The sequence below is a fragment of the Bos indicus genome, chromosome 24 (genome assembly GCF_029378745.1).
Source record: "Bos indicus isolate NIAB-ARS_2022 breed Sahiwal x Tharparkar chromosome 24, NIAB-ARS_B.indTharparkar_mat_pri_1.0, whole genome shotgun sequence".
NCBI classification, from domain to species: domain Eukaryota; kingdom Metazoa; phylum Chordata; class Mammalia; order Artiodactyla; family Bovidae; genus Bos; species Bos indicus.
In genome coordinates, this window is record NC_091783.1 from 43243006 (window position 1) to 43259878 (window position 16873).

A 16873-nucleotide genomic window follows, 5' to 3' on the forward strand; every position below is an offset into this window, starting at 1 on the left:
AATTACAGATAATAACCAAGGTCAGCTCCTGTTGTTTTTGATGTAATCTGTTTAAGTAAATCAAAATACTATTTGAAGAATTTTAACCACTGAAACCTCCACATGTACATGTACGAAAAATGAAGTCAATATACTAAAGATACTCTGTTTTTTCTTAGTAAAATTTTAAATAATTGCAGTAAGATACACATAATATTTACCATCTTACCCAACTGTACATTGTAAAAATTTACCAATTATACCATTTTAAAACATACAATTCAGTGGTATTAAATTGTTTACAGTTACCTTGTTATGCACCCGGTTGTAAACTTTATTGTACTTTGTTGGATGTTACATATATATTTTAATATTTATTATTTATTTATTTGGCTGAGCTAGGTCTTAGTTGCGGCATGTGGGATTTAGTTCCTTGACCAGGGATCAAACCTGGGCCCCCTGCATTTGGGAGTACAGAGTCTTAGCCACTGGACCATGGGAAGTCCCAGATGATATATTAAATGGATATAAAATAAATTGGTCTAAAGGGCTAAAAATATAAATAAAAATGTAAAATGTGATTATTAAAAACAAAATGTGTGTGGCAGGGTAAAAATGTAGTACTGCTCAGTTCAGTTCAGTCGCTCAGTCGTGTCTGAATCACAGCACGCCAGGCCTCCCTGTCCATCACCAACTCCCGGAGTTCACTCAAACCCACGTCCATTGAGTCAGTGATGCCATCCAGCCATCTCATCCTCTGTCGTCCCCTTCTCCTCCTGCCCCCAATCCCTCCCAGCATCAGAGTCTTTTCCAATGAGTCAACTCTTCACATGAGGTGGCCAAAGTACTGGAGTTTCAGCTTTAGCATCATGTGTTTAAATGTAAGAGGTCATCAACTTAAAATATTCACCTGTCTGGTAACCACAAACCAAAAGTCTATATAACAGATACATACACAGAAAAGAGAAAGGACTCCACATAACACTAAAGATAGTCATCAAGGAAAAAGATTTCTTTTTTCTTGGAATAAAAGGAAATAAAAACAACCACAAAACAATGAACAAAATGGCAGTACATACATACCTATTAATATCAATAAATACCAAAAACAGGCTTTCTTGGTAGCTCGGCCTGTAAAAAATCTGCCTGCAATACAGGAGACCTGGGTTTGATCTCTGGGTTGGGAAGATACCCTGGAGAAGGGAATGGCAACCCACCCCAGTATTTTGGCTTAGACAATTCCATGGACAGGGGAGCCCGGTGGGCTACAGTCTATGGGACTGCAGAGTAAGATATGACTGAGCAACTAAGCACGCATGCACAAATATTAATCATTGCTTTAAATGGAAATGGACTAAATGTTCCAATTGAAAGCTTCAGAGTGCTATGGAACTCTCCTCAATGTTATGTGGCAGCCTGGATGGAAGAGGAGTTTGGGGGAGAATGGATACATGCATATGGATGGCCGAGCTCCTGTACTGTTCACCTGAAATTGTCACAATACTGTTAATCCTCTATACCCCAATACAAAATAAAAAGTTAAAAAAAGAAGTGAAAAGATAACACCGAAAACGAAGATATTTGCAAATTATATATATATATATTTGATTTGACATCATTCTTGTTTTTAAAAGCAGAACATTTACTGTGCAACTACCTGTTGAAATACTGTTTTTCAACACAAGTCTTGTTTTTAACATAAATGCTTATAGAAATAAACCTCCCTTTTGCTCTGGGACAGTTTCTGTTGACTTATTTTTTCTTCTGAATGAGCCATACTTTCCTGTTTTTTTATGTGCCTTGTGATTTTTTGTTGAACACTGGACATTTGAATTTATCAATGTGATAACTCTGGAAATTAGATTCTACCCTTCCCCAGAGTTTGCGGAGTTTTGTTACTGTCCCTAGTCACTGTTTCTCTTATTGTTGAAGGCTGATCTTTGAAGATCAGCCTGATGTAAACTTAACATCTCCTCAGGTCCTTGATGAGCCATTCCCTGGGCATTCATGGTCACTTTCCAATTCTCGCATATTCCCTGGAGATATGGAGGGGGGAGGGGGAAGCTGACAACAGCTCAGCAACAGCCGTCTACCTCTGTCTGCACTTCTGATATCAGAAGCAGTGACCAGAACACAGAGCCCCAAGATCTGGAGGGCCAGGTCATTTTGTCTGTCTTGGCCCCGCCAGCTGTGTGCAAGCTGCTTCAGGAACGGCACACAGCTGACTGTCACATGGACGGGGACAGGGGAATGAATGGCTGCCACTCACTAAGAGCTGAAATCTACTGAAGTTAACCACAATTCACCATCTTCCCCTGGAAGTTGTAAGCATTCAACAGATTCTAGCATTCCGAATATATCAGACAGATTCTGCCACTGCAGTTACTGTCTAGGTGGGAAGATGACTACACAGTGCCTGCTACTCTGCCAGCTTCCCAGAATCCTCCCCGCTAATATAGAATTTTTAACCCTTTATATTAATCTTACAAATGAAAAGATTACCAAAACTGTGGCTTCCCTTGTGGTCCACTGGTGAAGAATTTGCCTTGTAATGCCACGGACACAGGTTCAATACCTGGTTTGGGAAGTTAAGATCCCATCCGTTGGAGCAATTAAGCCCACACACTACAACTAGACAGCTGCACCTCAGGGAAAGATCCCACATGACGCCATGGAGACCCCACACGCCCCAGGGAAGACCCAACACAGCCAAATAAGTATTTTCAAAAAGATGGCCAACAGTACTTTTCAAAATGATTTCATTTTACATTCTATATTAGAACCCATTACCTGAAGAGTTATAAAGGTGTTTTTATTATCCATACTTGTACATGGGTAAGGGGCAAGGGTGTGTGGGGGTATATTTGTGTGTGTGTAGCAAGAATGATAACAAGTGTGATTATTCAGGGCTTCTGGCTTAAATTTAGATAATGAGGTAATTCTAAAAAGTACACATAGGCTGACCTACTCCCTACAGCTATCATCTGTAAACCTAAAGGTGACTGATTTATTGTAAGTTGAGAACCTGAGACCCAATTACAGTTTAGCCCTATCTTATGTTATTCTAGGAAAAAAACGATTATTTCTGCTCCTGACCAGGGCAAATCCAGGGTTGGTTCTTTAACTATTTAACCCAAATGACAACAAGGCACTTTGGGATTTCCTTTCCTAGGTTAAACATGTTTTTTTTAAGGCATCTGACACTGGTTCTCTGTACCACAAATACTCACTCTTCCTTGTGGACACGGTCTCCAGGAAGGGGTCTTCCAGGAAGGAGGGAGATGCACTGCTGCTGCTGGCAGACCTGGGCAGGGTCTCCTCCTGAAAAAGACACAGGGCAAGGGGGAGACACAGATTTCTTAGACACTAGTGCTCTCATGCTCATTAGCAGTGTTCACTCATAAGAGGTAAACTGAGGCACCACATTTTAATGTCCAAGGTTCAAAGCAAGTTGGAGACAAACTAGAAGGGATCTAAAATTAGACATATCTGGGTGTGTGCCCCGGCTTTGTTCCTCATTAGAGTGATGTGACATAGAGCAAGTTTCTTATTTCAGTTTCATAATTTCAATAGGATTACTACAAGGACAAATCTGAGAACACATTTAAAATGCTTAACACATCACCTGGCACACAACAAATGGTGATTAACATCATCAGTCAAGTATTTAACACATTTAAAAAACTAACAGACTTACTACCCCTACAGAGGTAGATGTGTTTTGTTCACTGTTGTTACCTACTACCAAGTCCATCCCTTACTAAGTAATGCATAAATATTTGTTGAATGAATGAAAACATATTTATGAGAAATATGTCTACACTGTGTCAAAATTTAAATTCCTGTTACTTGTGAGAAGAGACCTTCTTAATTTGTTTTAGACTATAAATCACTGCAGATGGTGACTGCAGCCATGAAATTAAAAGATGCTTACTCCTTGGAAGCAAAGTTATGACCAACCTAGATAGCATATTGAAAAGCAGAGACATTACTTTGCCAACAAAGATCCGTCTAGTCAAGGCTATGGTTTTTCCAGTGGTCATGTATGGATGTGAGAGTTGGACTGTGAAGAAAGCTGAGTGCCAAAGAATTGATGCTTTTGAACTGTGGTGTTGGAGAAGACTCTTGAGAGTCCCTTGGACTGCAAGGAGATCCAACCAGTCCATTCTAAAGGAGATCAGCCCTGGGTGTTCTTTGGAAGGAATGATGCTAAAGCTCAAACTCTAGTACTTTGGCCACCTCATGTGAAGAGTTGACTCATTGGAAAAGACTCTGATGCTGGGAGGGATTGGGGGCAGGAGGAAAAGGGGACGACAGAGGATGAGATGGCTGGATGGCATCACCGACTCGATGGACTGAGTTTGAGTGAACTCCGGGAGATGGTGATAGACAGGGAGGCCTGGCGTGCTGCGATTCATGGGGTCGCAAAGAGTCAGACACAACTGAGCGACTGAACTGAACTGAACTTATACCAAAGTGAAGTACAATATTTATTCATGAAAAATTTACTACTTACTATGTGACATGAGATATATATTAACTGGAAGACAACTCAATTCCATAATACATAGAGAAAACTGCTAAATATTTTTAAATATAGAAGAAAGTTAGGTTAATATATTAATCTATGATCATGTGAGACAAATAGTGAAAATCCTTTCTGACCTACTTAGTGTGGAAAGCATTAGTTTCGAAGAAGCCCCACTACAAAGGACCTAGTCAAGGAACAGGAGAAGAAAAAAGCCGTGGAGACCACAGAGCCCACACAAGGATGGTCTGAGTGGTCACCTCCTCCTGGTGCTCACTGCCAAGAACAAACCAGGCGACATCAGCCAAGCCTCACCCAGAGGTCATGCACAGGACATCGTACACGTCTCCAGAAAAGTCAGTGAGAACTAGCTTATCTCCTGCTTCTGGCAGGTCAAAAGGAAGTAAAAGCTATGAGTATCTCAAAAAGAAAAAGTCACACACAGGACTTCTCAGCAGTTATGAGGTGGGAGCTCCTGATTCAAACAGCAGAAACCATCCCCACTGTACATCCTTCAACCAACCTTCCCAGAACCACTGTTACAGCTGACTTTACTAAGGCATGTCCATGCTGCGCAGCCTCCCTCCTTCCCAAGGGTCTGAAACGCTTCCCCTGAGAGCAGTGAGGATCCTGCCCTGGGCAGGCAGGGTGGACATGGGATTGCTGGGGGGAGGGGTGTGGCTCAACGCTTCTTGGGATTTTCTCCCAGAAGCCGTGGACGGCTCCCTGCTTCTGCCTGCCCACCTGAGGGAGCTGATCCACTTTCAGACTACTTGAAAACTAATCCTACCATTAAAAAATAAACTCAAAGTGGATTAAAGACCTAACTGTAAAACCGGATACCATAAAACTCCCAGAGGAAAATATAAGGAGGACACTCACTGACATAAATTGTAGCAATATTTTATTGGATCCATCTCCTAAAATAGGAAATAAAAGCAAAAATAAATAAATAGGACTTAAACAGTTCATCTTATTCAACATCAAGAAAAAACAATTAAAAAATGGGCAGAAGAACCGAACAGACATTCTTCCAAACAGGAAATGCAGATGGCCAACATGGTACATGAAAAGATGCTCAACACTGCTAACTACCAGGGAAATTCTAATCAACACCACAAGGAGCTATCACCTCACACCTGTCAGAACAGCTATCATCAAAAACAAAACAAAAAAACATAAACAATAAATGTTGGAGAGGATGTGGAGAAGTGGGAACACTTGTACACTGTTTGCGGGAATGTAAATCACTGCAGCCACTGTGGAGAATAGTACGGAGGTTTCTCAAAAAACTAAAAGCAGAACTACCATATGGCCCAGCAATTCCACTCCTGGGTATGTATCTGAAAAAAACAAAAACACTAATTCAAAAAGATACATGCACTCCATTATTCACAGCAGCATTACACTAGTCTTTGACACTCACCAATGTCAGAAGTCCCTATCACTGTCAGAAGTCCCACAGCTGTGCTCCCAGGGTGAGGCTGTCCCTGAGGCCACCAGAGTCATCTCAGATACAAGCCTGGGCACCGAACTCACTGGGCAGGAAGGAAAATCTCCTTTTGACAAGACGCCCAGTTAAGGCACAGATACAGCTCCTGAGCTTCGCTTCTCTACTGAAAGCTTTGATACAGTGCCAATCAAAGCTTATCTTGACTTTTACAATGTTACCTGGGTCGGGCTAGTAGAGATTATTAAAGACAGACCAAAAAAACCCATTTAAAGACAGACCAAAAAAACCCATTGAGATTAAGAATTTTGAGAAAAGAAAAAAACAGCAGTGGAAGCAGACCTGGTGCTGGGAGGTCTATTCATAGTTTGGCGGGGATTCTGTTACTTTTCTGTTGTCTGACTTTGTAAACTGAGCCTCTACCTCTACTAAGCTGTGTTCTTACTGCAAAGTAATGATGCTGAACACAATTTCTAAGCCCCTTTCCAGTTTAAATTACTTTCATTTAGGCATTCTCATATACTGCTAGTTGGAATACTAGAAAGTTTATGAGATATGAAGATTTTGGGCTTAGATTTGGGTTTTAGATCTGTCTCTATAATTTACTTTTTAACAGTCTTAGTTCAAAAACAAAACCTTTCTGTGTGCACTCAATATGCCAGCAAATTTGAAAAACTCAGTAGTGGCCACAGGTCACTTTTCATTCCAATCCCAAAGAAGAGCAATGCCAAAGAATGTTCAAACTACCACACATCTGCACTCATTTCACGTACTGGCAAGGTAATGCTCAAAATCCTCCAAGCTAGGCTTCAACAGTACGTGAACTGAGAACTTCCAGGTGGATTTAGAAAAGGCAGAGGAACCAGAAATCAAACTGCCAACATCCACTGATCACAGAAAAAGCAAGAGAATTCCAGAATATCATCTGCTTCATTGACTATGCTAAACCCTTTGACTGTGTGGATCACAACAAACTGTGGAAAATTCTTTAAAGACATGAGAATACCAGACCACCTTACCTGCCTCATGAGAAACCTGTGTGCAGGTCAAGCAGCAATAGTTAGAACTGGACATGGAACAACAGACTGGTTCCAAATTGGGAAAGGAGTATATCAAGACTGTATATTGTCACCCTGCTTATTAAACTTATATGCAGAGTACAGCACGCAAAATGAGAGGCTGGATGAAGCACAAGCTGGAATCAAGATTTCGGGGAGAAATACCAACAACCTCTGATATGCAAATAACACCAACTTCAATGGCAGAAATTGAAGAGAGCCTCTTGATGAAGGTGAAAGAGGCGAGTAAAAAAGCTGGCTTAAAACACAACATTCAAAAAACTAAGATCATGGCTTCTGGTCCCATCACATCATGGCAAATAGATGGGGAAACAGTGGAAACAGTGACAGACTTTATTTTCTTGGGCTCCAAAATCACTGCAGATGGTGACTGCAGCCATGAAATTAGAAGACGCTTGTTCCCAGCTGCTGCTGCTAAGTCATGTCAGTCGTGTCCGACTCTGTGCAACCCCATAGACGGCAGCCCACCAGGCCCCTTCGTCCCTGGGACTCTCCAGGCAAGAACACTGGAGTGGGTTGCCATTTCCTTCTCCAATGCATGAAAGTAAAAAGAGAAAGTGAAGTTGCTCAGTTGTGTCCGACTCAGTGACCCCAAGGACTGAAGCCTACCAGGCTCCTCTTCCAGGCAAGAGTACTGGAGTCGGGTGCCATTGCCTTCTCCGATGACCAACCCAGACAGCATATTAAAAAGCAGAGAGATTACACTGCTCCAGATACTCAAAGTTCCAGATACTCAAAGCTATGGTCTTCCCAGTAGTCATGTATGGATGTGAGAGCTGGGACGACTCTTGAGAGTCCCTTGGACTGCAAGGAGATCAAACAGTCAATCCTAAAGGAAATCAGTCCTGAATATTCATTAGAAGACCTGATGCTGAAGCTCCAATACTTTGGCCACCTGATGTGAAGAACTGATCCACTGGAAAGACCCTGATGCTGGGAAAGATTGAAGGCAGGAGAAAAGAAAGACAGAGGATGAGATGGTTGGATGGCATCACCGACTCAATTGACATGAGTTTGAGCAGGCTCCAGGAGTTGGTGATGGACAAGGAAGCCTAGTGTGCTGCAGTCCAAGGGATCACAAAGAGTTGGACATGACTGAGTGACTCAATTGTACTGGCTGAAAACTAGGAGGAGGGCAAGCAGTGGCTGCAGCAACACAAGGGCCCATGGAGGCTGACCCTGAACAGGCATGGGCCTCACCTCTGAGTCGGAGCTGTCCAGCTCAGCCAGAGTCGGGGCTTTGAGGAGTTTCTTCCGCGGCACAGGCACCTGCTGGGCGGCTCCTGACCCACCTTCTCTGGGCTGTGACGCCACACCTCCATTCACCATGGATGATTCTGCAACATTCTTGGGAGATTCAGCGGTTGTCACCTCTGGGGAAAAAAAGGCAAAAGCTGACCTTTCCCTAAGCACAGAAAGGTGGTCAGTGGACCAAAAGGAGTCTTCAAGCGCCTGCACTGAGCTGAAAAGCATTCCTACGTCATGCAGACAGCACAGAGGCCACACGCAGTAACACCTGGGCATATAACACATGTGTATTCGACATTAACTGTCACACTCAAATAAAGGAAACCTTTCCATGAATAACTATATATTCACTATATGTGTAGATTAAAATTTAGAACTGGGGGAAATCCTACAGAAAACCAACTCCAGGTGCTTTACTTCCCAGAGGCCCAGGGAGGCTCGAGTTCCCTTGAGCCTCTGAAGAGTGAGTGATGGACTGATGGAAGTGACGGTGTACACAAGCCTCCAGCATGGGGCTGCAAGACTGAGGGCGGTTTGAGTCTAAAATAAAAAGTCAATTATCTATACACATATAAACATGAACACACAGAATCTGGGATACATTCCTTATGATAAAGCTAATATAGATTATCCCAAGCTCAAATGTGGATGGAAAGGCAATGAAAGAAGTGTGGGAGCAGGATACAGAGCACGAAGTGCGGAGTACAGACTGTAGATTATAAAAGACAGGGGGTGAGAGACCAGAGCAGAGAGCACACGGCACAGAGGGTGCAAGCCCACAGTGCAGAGCACGGAGTGCAGAGTATAGACTATATAGACTATAGAGGACAGCAGGGAGAGGCCAGAGCAGAGAGCACACGGCACAGAGGGTGCGAGCCCACAGTGCAGAGCACGGAGTGCAGAGTACAGACTATATAGACTATAGAGGACAGGGGGGAGAGGCCAGAGTAGAGAGCACACAGCACAGAGGGTGCGAGCCCACAGTGCAGAGCATGGAGTGCAGAGTACAGACTATAGATTATAGAGGACAGGGGGGAGAGGCCAGAGCAGAGAGCACACGGCACAGAGGGTGTGAGCCCACGGAGTGTGGAGCACAGACTAGACTACAGAGACACAGGGCTGGGAGCACAGAGCAGAGTGTGTGTCCAGGACAGGGCATGGAGTGCAGAGCATGGAGTTGGGAGTACAGACTGCAGATTATACAGAGAGCACAGGAGGGAGACCAGAGGGTGTGAGCACAGGGCAAGAGCACAGTGCGAATGTTACGTAGCGTAGCGTACGTAGCACAGCACAAGCTACTGTGTAGGGAGTGTAGGGCTTAGAGCACACAGAACAGCAGGGCGAGGACAGTTCGGATTCAGAGTCTAACTCTGCTGCTACTTGTCTGACCTTGAGCAATTACAGCAAATTCAGTCCTCATCTGTTAAATAGGGCTAACAGCAGAAGTGGGCTTGCTGTGAGGATTACATAAGTCAACAACTGCATATAAAACACTTAATAGTGTGTGTAATAAAGGTGGCACACAATAAATGTTAGCAATTATTAACACTGACTTTTATCTCCACTTGTGAGCGAGTGGACTAAGGCTCAGTGTGACTCAGCCGCTCACGGCCAACTCAGCAGAGCTGACAGAGGAGCCTTGGCAGAACCAGTTCCAAAAGCCTGTGATCTTCCAGTGCAAGTGGAGATAAATTTCTTCAGTGTTTCAATAACTAATACTTTTAATAACTAACTACTAGAGTATTTAAAAATGAGAAAAAGCAGTTTCAGTATGCCCATAGCTGTGGAGCAGTGTGTGAAACTCCCCTGATGAGTCAGAGGTGAAGAGTGTACTGAGCACTGAAAAGACATGGCTACTGCTCATTTCTGGCAGGAAGCGTTGTACCTGAAGTTAACATAAAATATAAGGTTCTGTTTACAGTAGCTCCCCCACTGTATAATATTCACAGGCTTCAAGTGGAAGACGTGGGCTTCCAGGTAACATTCAGAAAGTGTACTCTAGTACAGCCTTCCTTGACATGATTTAAAAGAATTATATAAACTATTTATTATAAATGATGTATATTTAACTTAATATTTACAATTTCTGCCTGATTTTAGAGCTCAAGAAGGCCAGAACTAGAACTTTCCTTGTGAACGAGAAGGAAGGGTTTGAGTGAGCAGAGGAAAGGAATGAGGAAGAGAAGGAGACAGACCTGTCAATCATTTATCATTTTACATAAAGTGTTCAGTAGAAAATCTGACAACGCACAAGTTAACTTTGTTATCACCTCTCCAGGTATTAAGCAGCTAGAAAAAATGTTTAATTGGGGGAGGAGTGTGCTGAAGGGGACAAAGAGGAAGAAGCAGCAGGTTTTCACACAAACTGTAAAGCTTAAAACCCTTCAACAGACCTTTCATTGGAAGAGAACTACAGGCTGCCACACTCACAGGAGTACCAGGAAAGCTCTCAAGAGAGAAGAGAGAAAATGACTGGGCTAACTGCTTAATTCCTAGTGAAGGAAAAAAAGACAAATGTTTAAAAATGATCTTGAAGTATATTCTGAAAATTTGTATTCCACAGCATGCACTCTCCATATACTTCTTCCAGGGCCTGTGCTTCCTGTGCTTCAGCAGAAGGCCTCTCCTGCAGCCTGGCTCTCCATGCTCCAGCCGCAGCTCTGCTGGAGGGGTGAGCGTCCCCGGGGTGGTGCTCACAGTCCAGGCTCCCAGGGCGAAATCCCCAGTGGAGCGAGGAGGGACATCACAACAGTTCTAATGGTTATATAGTTAATGTTTCAGAAAAAAATGTAATTACTACATAAGATACATGATTTTATGGATGCTTTTACTTAAGAAAATTTTTAAAGTCATTTATAGTAGATTTGCGCGGTAGTTTGAGCATTCTTTGGCATTGCCTTTCTTTGGGATTGGAATGAAAACTGACCTTTTCTAGTCCTTTGGCCACTGCTGAGTTTTCCAAATTTGCTGGCATACTGAGTACAGCACTTTCACAGCATCATCTTTCAGGATTTGAAATAGCTCAACTGGAATTCCATCACCTCCACTAGCTTTGTTCATAGTGATGCTTCGTAAGGCCCACTTGACTTCACATTCCAGGATGTCTGGCTCTAGATGAGTGATCATACCATCGTTATTATCTTGGCCGTGAAGATCTTTTTTGTACAGTTCTTCTGTGTATTCTCGCCACCTCTTCTTAATATCTTCTGCTTCTGTTAGGTCCATATCATTTCTGTCCTTTATCGAGCCCATCTTTGCATGAAATGTTCCCTTGGTATCTCTAATTTTCTTGAAGAGATCTCTAGTCTTTCCCATTTTATTGTCTTCCTCTACTTCTTTGCATTGATCCCTGAGGAAGGCTTCCTTATCTCTCCTTGCTATTCTTTGGAACTCTGCGCTCAGATGCTTATATCTTTCCTTTTCTCCTTTGCTTTTTGCTTCTCTTCTTTTCACAGCTATTTGTATCATCTCACACGCTAGTCAAGTAATGCTCAAAATTCTCCAAGCCGGCTTCAGCAATATGTGAACTGTAAATTTTCAGATGTTCAAGCTGGTTTTAGAAAAGGCAGAGGAACCAGAGATCAAATTGCCAACATCCACTGGATCATGGAAAAAGCAAGAGAGTTCCAGAAAAACATCTATTTCTGCGTTATGGACTATGCCAAAGCCTTTGACTGTGTGGGTCACAATAAACTGTGGAAAATTCTGAAAGAGATGGGAACATCAGACCACCTGACCTGCCTCTTGAGAAACCTATATGCAGGTCAGGAAGCAACAGTTAGAACTGGACATGGAACAACAGACTGGTTTCAAATAGGAAAAGGAGTTCGTCAAGGCTGTATATTGTCACCCTGCTTATTTAACTTATATACAGAGTACATCATGAGAAACGCTGGGCTGGAAGAAGCACAAGCTGGAATCAAGATTGCCGGGAGAAATATCAATAACCTCAGATATGCAGATGACACCACCCTTATGGCAGAAAGTGAAGAGGAACTCAAAAGCCTCTTGATGAAAGTGAAAGAGGAGAGTGAAAAAGTTGGCTTAAAGCTCAACATTCAGAAGACAAAGATCATGGCATCTGGTCCCATCACTTCATGGGAAATAGATGGGGAAACAGTGGAAACAGTGTCAAACTTTATTTTTTGGGGCTCCAAAATCACTGCAGATGGTGATTGCAGCCATGAAATTAAAAGATGCTTACTCCTTGGAAGGAAAGTTATGACCAACCTAGATAGCATATTGAAAAGCAGAGACATTACTTTGCCAACAAAGGTCCGTCTAGTCAAAGCTATGGTTATCCAGTGGTCATGTATGGATGTGAGAGTTAGACTGTGAAGAAAGCTGAGTGCCGAAGAAATTGATGCTTTTGAACTGTGGTGTTGGAGAAGACTTGAGAGTCCCTTGGACTGCAAGGAGATCCAACCAGTCCATTCTGAAGGAGATCAGCCCTGGGATTTCTTTGGAAGGAATGATGCTAAAGCTGAAACTCCAGTACTTTGGCCACCTCATGTGAAGAGTTGACTCACTGGAAAAGACTGATGCTGGGAGGGATTGGGGGCAGGAGGAGAAGGGGACAACAGAGGAGGAGATGGCTGGATGGCATCACTGACTTGATGGACGTGAGTCTGAGTGAACTCCGGGAGTTGGTGATGGACAGGGAGGCCTGGCGTGCTGCGATTCATGGGGTCACAAAGAGCCAGACACGACTGAGCGACTGAACTGAACTGATAGTAGATTTGGGCTTCCTGGTGGCTGAGATGATAAAGGATCTGCCTATAATATGGGAGATCGGGGTTAGACCCCTGGGTTGGGAAGATCCCCGAGAAGGGAATGGCAACCCACTCCAGTATTCCTGCCTGGAGAATTCCATAGACAGAGGAGCCTGGCAAGCTACAGTCCATGGGGTCACACAGTCAGACATGACTGAGAGACTACCACACACACATGGTAGATTTTAAAAGTTTGAACAGTACTGGTGTCACTTAAGTCTGGTAAAGTTGTGAGGGTAATGCCTACCCTGAAGGTTTGTGGCTGCCATGAGCTACTTTCATTCTCAACACAGGGATCTGAGAAATTACCTGACAGTTCTCTCTCTGCCTGGAGACCTTGCTGAGGTTCATAACTGTATTTGAGCTTGGTGACTCCAACTACTGAAATAAACCTCATACTAAGGTCAAAGCTTTGAGATAAATGGAATTAACAGAAAAACACATTATGTCAGTCAAGCTTCAGGGTGATCTCCATATGTAAGACTAAGTACATGTGATCTTCTCTAACACTGCATATTTGTAAAAGCTCTGGCAAAACACACTTTTAAGAGGTATTTTTAAGCAGTTTGACTATACTTTCCATTCAAATGAATAAATCCTTATTACTTCAATGTATCTGATGAGAAAACCAAACCCTTGGATAAGATTTTATACTTCTTCTACATAAGACAATTTCTGGTATTTATAAGTAAGCAAACTATTCAAGATGCTAGATATAGCTTTAGAAGTCACATGCCTTAGGTTCAGAATCTAAAACGCATAACCACAGTATTAAATACATAATAACTTCTATTTTACGTAGTGTAATAATTATGTCTATTAGATATACCCAGCTGCTGCTGCCTTATTTAGTTGGAGGAAATATGACTGAAATACAGACTGTATATTTATTTGCATCAGAAAAATAAATTATACTTACCTTAAGGTTGATGGATTAAGATTTCCACTAAGGATTAGTATTTCTAAAACATACCTAAGTGTAGGACACATATCAATTCTGTCTTATTTTAGCGTGCATTATCTATACTACATATTTAAATATTTACTCCTTAGTTTGCTAATGTCTCAACTTAAATTAGAAACACATTCCAGCTCTTGTATTTAGGTCAGAAGAATGGATCAATCTTTTCCATTTATAATTTGGAACATTATTGATTAGTCAACAGGTCACAATAAAAACATGAAAACACAAGAAACAGAAAATGAAGCATGTGAAAACTACAAAGTACATTAAGGTACAAAATAGATTATGGCAAATGATAAGCAGTGATGGCAAATCAAATGGCAAGCAGTGATAGCAAATCAAAATTCCTGTTGCTCCTTCACATCAAGGAGGCTCAGCACCAAGAATTTTCTTCCCAGCACAGGAAAATATCATATAACTGGTATGACACAAACACACCTACATACAATTACACATGTGTGGGCATGCAGACAGTCCAGGGCAGCCACCTGTGCCTACAGTCAGGGTGTTTCGGGAGCCGGCTACTCCCAGAGTCCACTGGGGAGGACCATCTTTAATAGGTATTTAGAAGAGACAGATCTTAATATGGACTGCCAACTTTGGGAGATTAGCAGTAACACATGTTCTCAAACACTGCTGAGTTTATTTTCCAGATCAATTTTTTTTTGTTTACAAAGTTACTCTGCAAATGGTTGATAAAATAAAAATTGTCAAATGGATAAAGAAAACAGAACAAGCTCTTCAGTGGTCAGTCAGAAGTAGTAAGTGAAGACTGATGTATTTTAGTTTCTTGAGAGGGAAATATTAGTCATGCCTAAGGGAACCACAAATATACAGAAATTTAAAAAGCAGATGGGAACTAGTTTTGCAGTTGGAAGATGTTCAGCAAGTATTCAGACAGAACATGATACTAGAACTCTCAGGTTCTTTAAATATGAATTTGTGTGTAAGATATGCCAACAATTTCATGGCACACACAAATTCTGGAAGGAAATACTAGTACCAATGTCTTATCTCATTTCACATTGAAAGCAGCAGCTTCCAAACTCCAAAATTCTAATGTGCAAAACATTTTAATTTGGGACTAAGTTGGCTTTGAAAATTCACTCATATACAGTTTAAAAACTCAATTTAAAAAGGGGCTGATTTTACAGATCAAATTTTGCCATGAATAGTTACTTGTTTCACCATTAATCCCTGTCTAAACGGAAGGGCTCTAAACTTGTACTGCAAACCCAGGACACATGATTGTGTTTTACAACCAAAGTCTCTTAACCAGCACACCACCAGCATGACGAGGCCCCATGTACAGAAGCCCCGGGTATACGACTGGCTCTCATCCCCCAACTGTGGAGCACTCGTCTTCGGAAGCAGCTGACACTTCCAAGTTTAGCTGCGTGAATAACTGAATGCTTCAAAGAGTAACAAGTGTCAAAACTCTTTCTTGTTTCTAGGCTCTGAAGGCAGAGTTCTCTTAGACTCTCCACTGCTTTATGAGACTGGGTGTAATGGGCAGCACATTTCACAACCACAACCATCAGGGTTCTTCCACAGGCCCTTGGGAAGCAACAGATTTATTACAGTTTTATTTTTTTAAACCATTTTCAAAGAAAGTCTGTTTTATATGACTGACCACAGCTTAGAAGCCTTTCAATTTTCTTTTCTGACATGTTTGAACAAGGAGATGAATGAAATGTATTTCACAGAGACCACAAAACCCGCGTCAGGTGTGAAAGTGCTTTACCTGACAAGTCAAAACTGTAAGACATGCTAAGAGGCCGCGTTGCTGAAAAAAGAAAACAAACAATAAAAGGAAAGTAATTCAGATGTTAGGCTTTACAGGGAGGACAAAAAAGGGAGGAGGTTTCAAGACCTGCAGTGGCACACTCCATACTTTTAAGGCAGAAGGCAGCGAGAAACTATCTGCAATATGGCATCTTAGTTTTAACTATATCACTAAGACTTGAAATGGAGTAACAATAAAAGAAAAAAACAGCTTTTTAAGAACATCTTAAGAACGAAAGCATGATAAAGATAAAAACAGTTTAGAATCACAAGGACTTTTTACTTAAATATAAAAGAGTTCAAAAGAAAAAACGAGCCATGTTTTAAAACATGCTTTTAGGGAATATACAAAATCTTAAAATTTAAGAACACACGTATTCTTAATTTATTTCAGGATGAGAAGTTGGCTCTCTGCATACAGGTCAAACATCTTGTAAAAATCTCATTCAGGCACTACCAGCATCACAAAGCGTCACTAATTCTCCACTGTAGGCCCTTAGACCTGGCACTTAAAGCAAGGCCTCAGGAGCCAGAGAGCCTGAGTTTGAACCTCATCTCTGCCCCTTACATGCAGTGTGATTCTGGGCAAGGTACTTAACCTCTCTGTGCTTCCATTACTTCAAGTGTAAAATGGGAATAATGGTACCTATTTCAAGGGACTGTTAGAAAAATTAAACAATTCCATACCAAATAAAAAGGTGCTCAGAGCAGTGCACCTAGTAACAGTTAAACAAATGGAATTTCTTAAGAATAAACTTACTTATTTCCTGTTGGAAGTCATTTGTTTTAAAAATTTTATTATATGCATTAAAAAACATTGAACGGGTGAATTTTATGGTAGGTAAATTATATCTCAATAAAGCTGATAAAAGAATTTGGGTGTTTGTAAGAGTGAAAATTACCCATTTTCACTGCAGTCCCAAGCTCTTACCAGCTCCATCCCTCCTACCCCACCCCACCACCATCAGGGAGGACAGGTGCCTGTGCAGTCAGAAGCGGGCAGACCCGAAGGTCCTCACGTTTCTGAGGCAGATGTAGAACTGTAGAGTTCTAATTGCCATATGTAAC

At 41.9% G+C, this 16873-nt stretch overlaps 1 protein-coding gene across 5 annotated transcripts in view; it reads right to left on the minus strand.

Annotated features, from left to right (window-relative positions):
• Window positions 1-16873, minus strand: part of SPIRE1 (spire type actin nucleation factor 1) — a 168376-nt gene that overhangs the window by 12986 nt on the left and 138517 nt on the right. For 3 of the 5 annotated variants that reach the window (XM_070778962.1, XM_019986687.2, XM_019986688.2), the window contains 2 exons: window positions 8237-8409; window positions 3210-3300 (listed from right to left, as the gene is read on the minus strand). In XM_070778962.1, the coding sequence (XP_070635063.1) occupies window positions 3210-3300; window positions 8237-8409 (264 nt within the window). Of the gene's footprint in view, window positions 1-3209; window positions 3301-8236; window positions 8410-15764; window positions 15807-16873 lie in introns of all 5 variants that reach the window. The other 2 variants (XM_070778963.1, XM_070778964.1) reach the window with 1 other exon arrangement.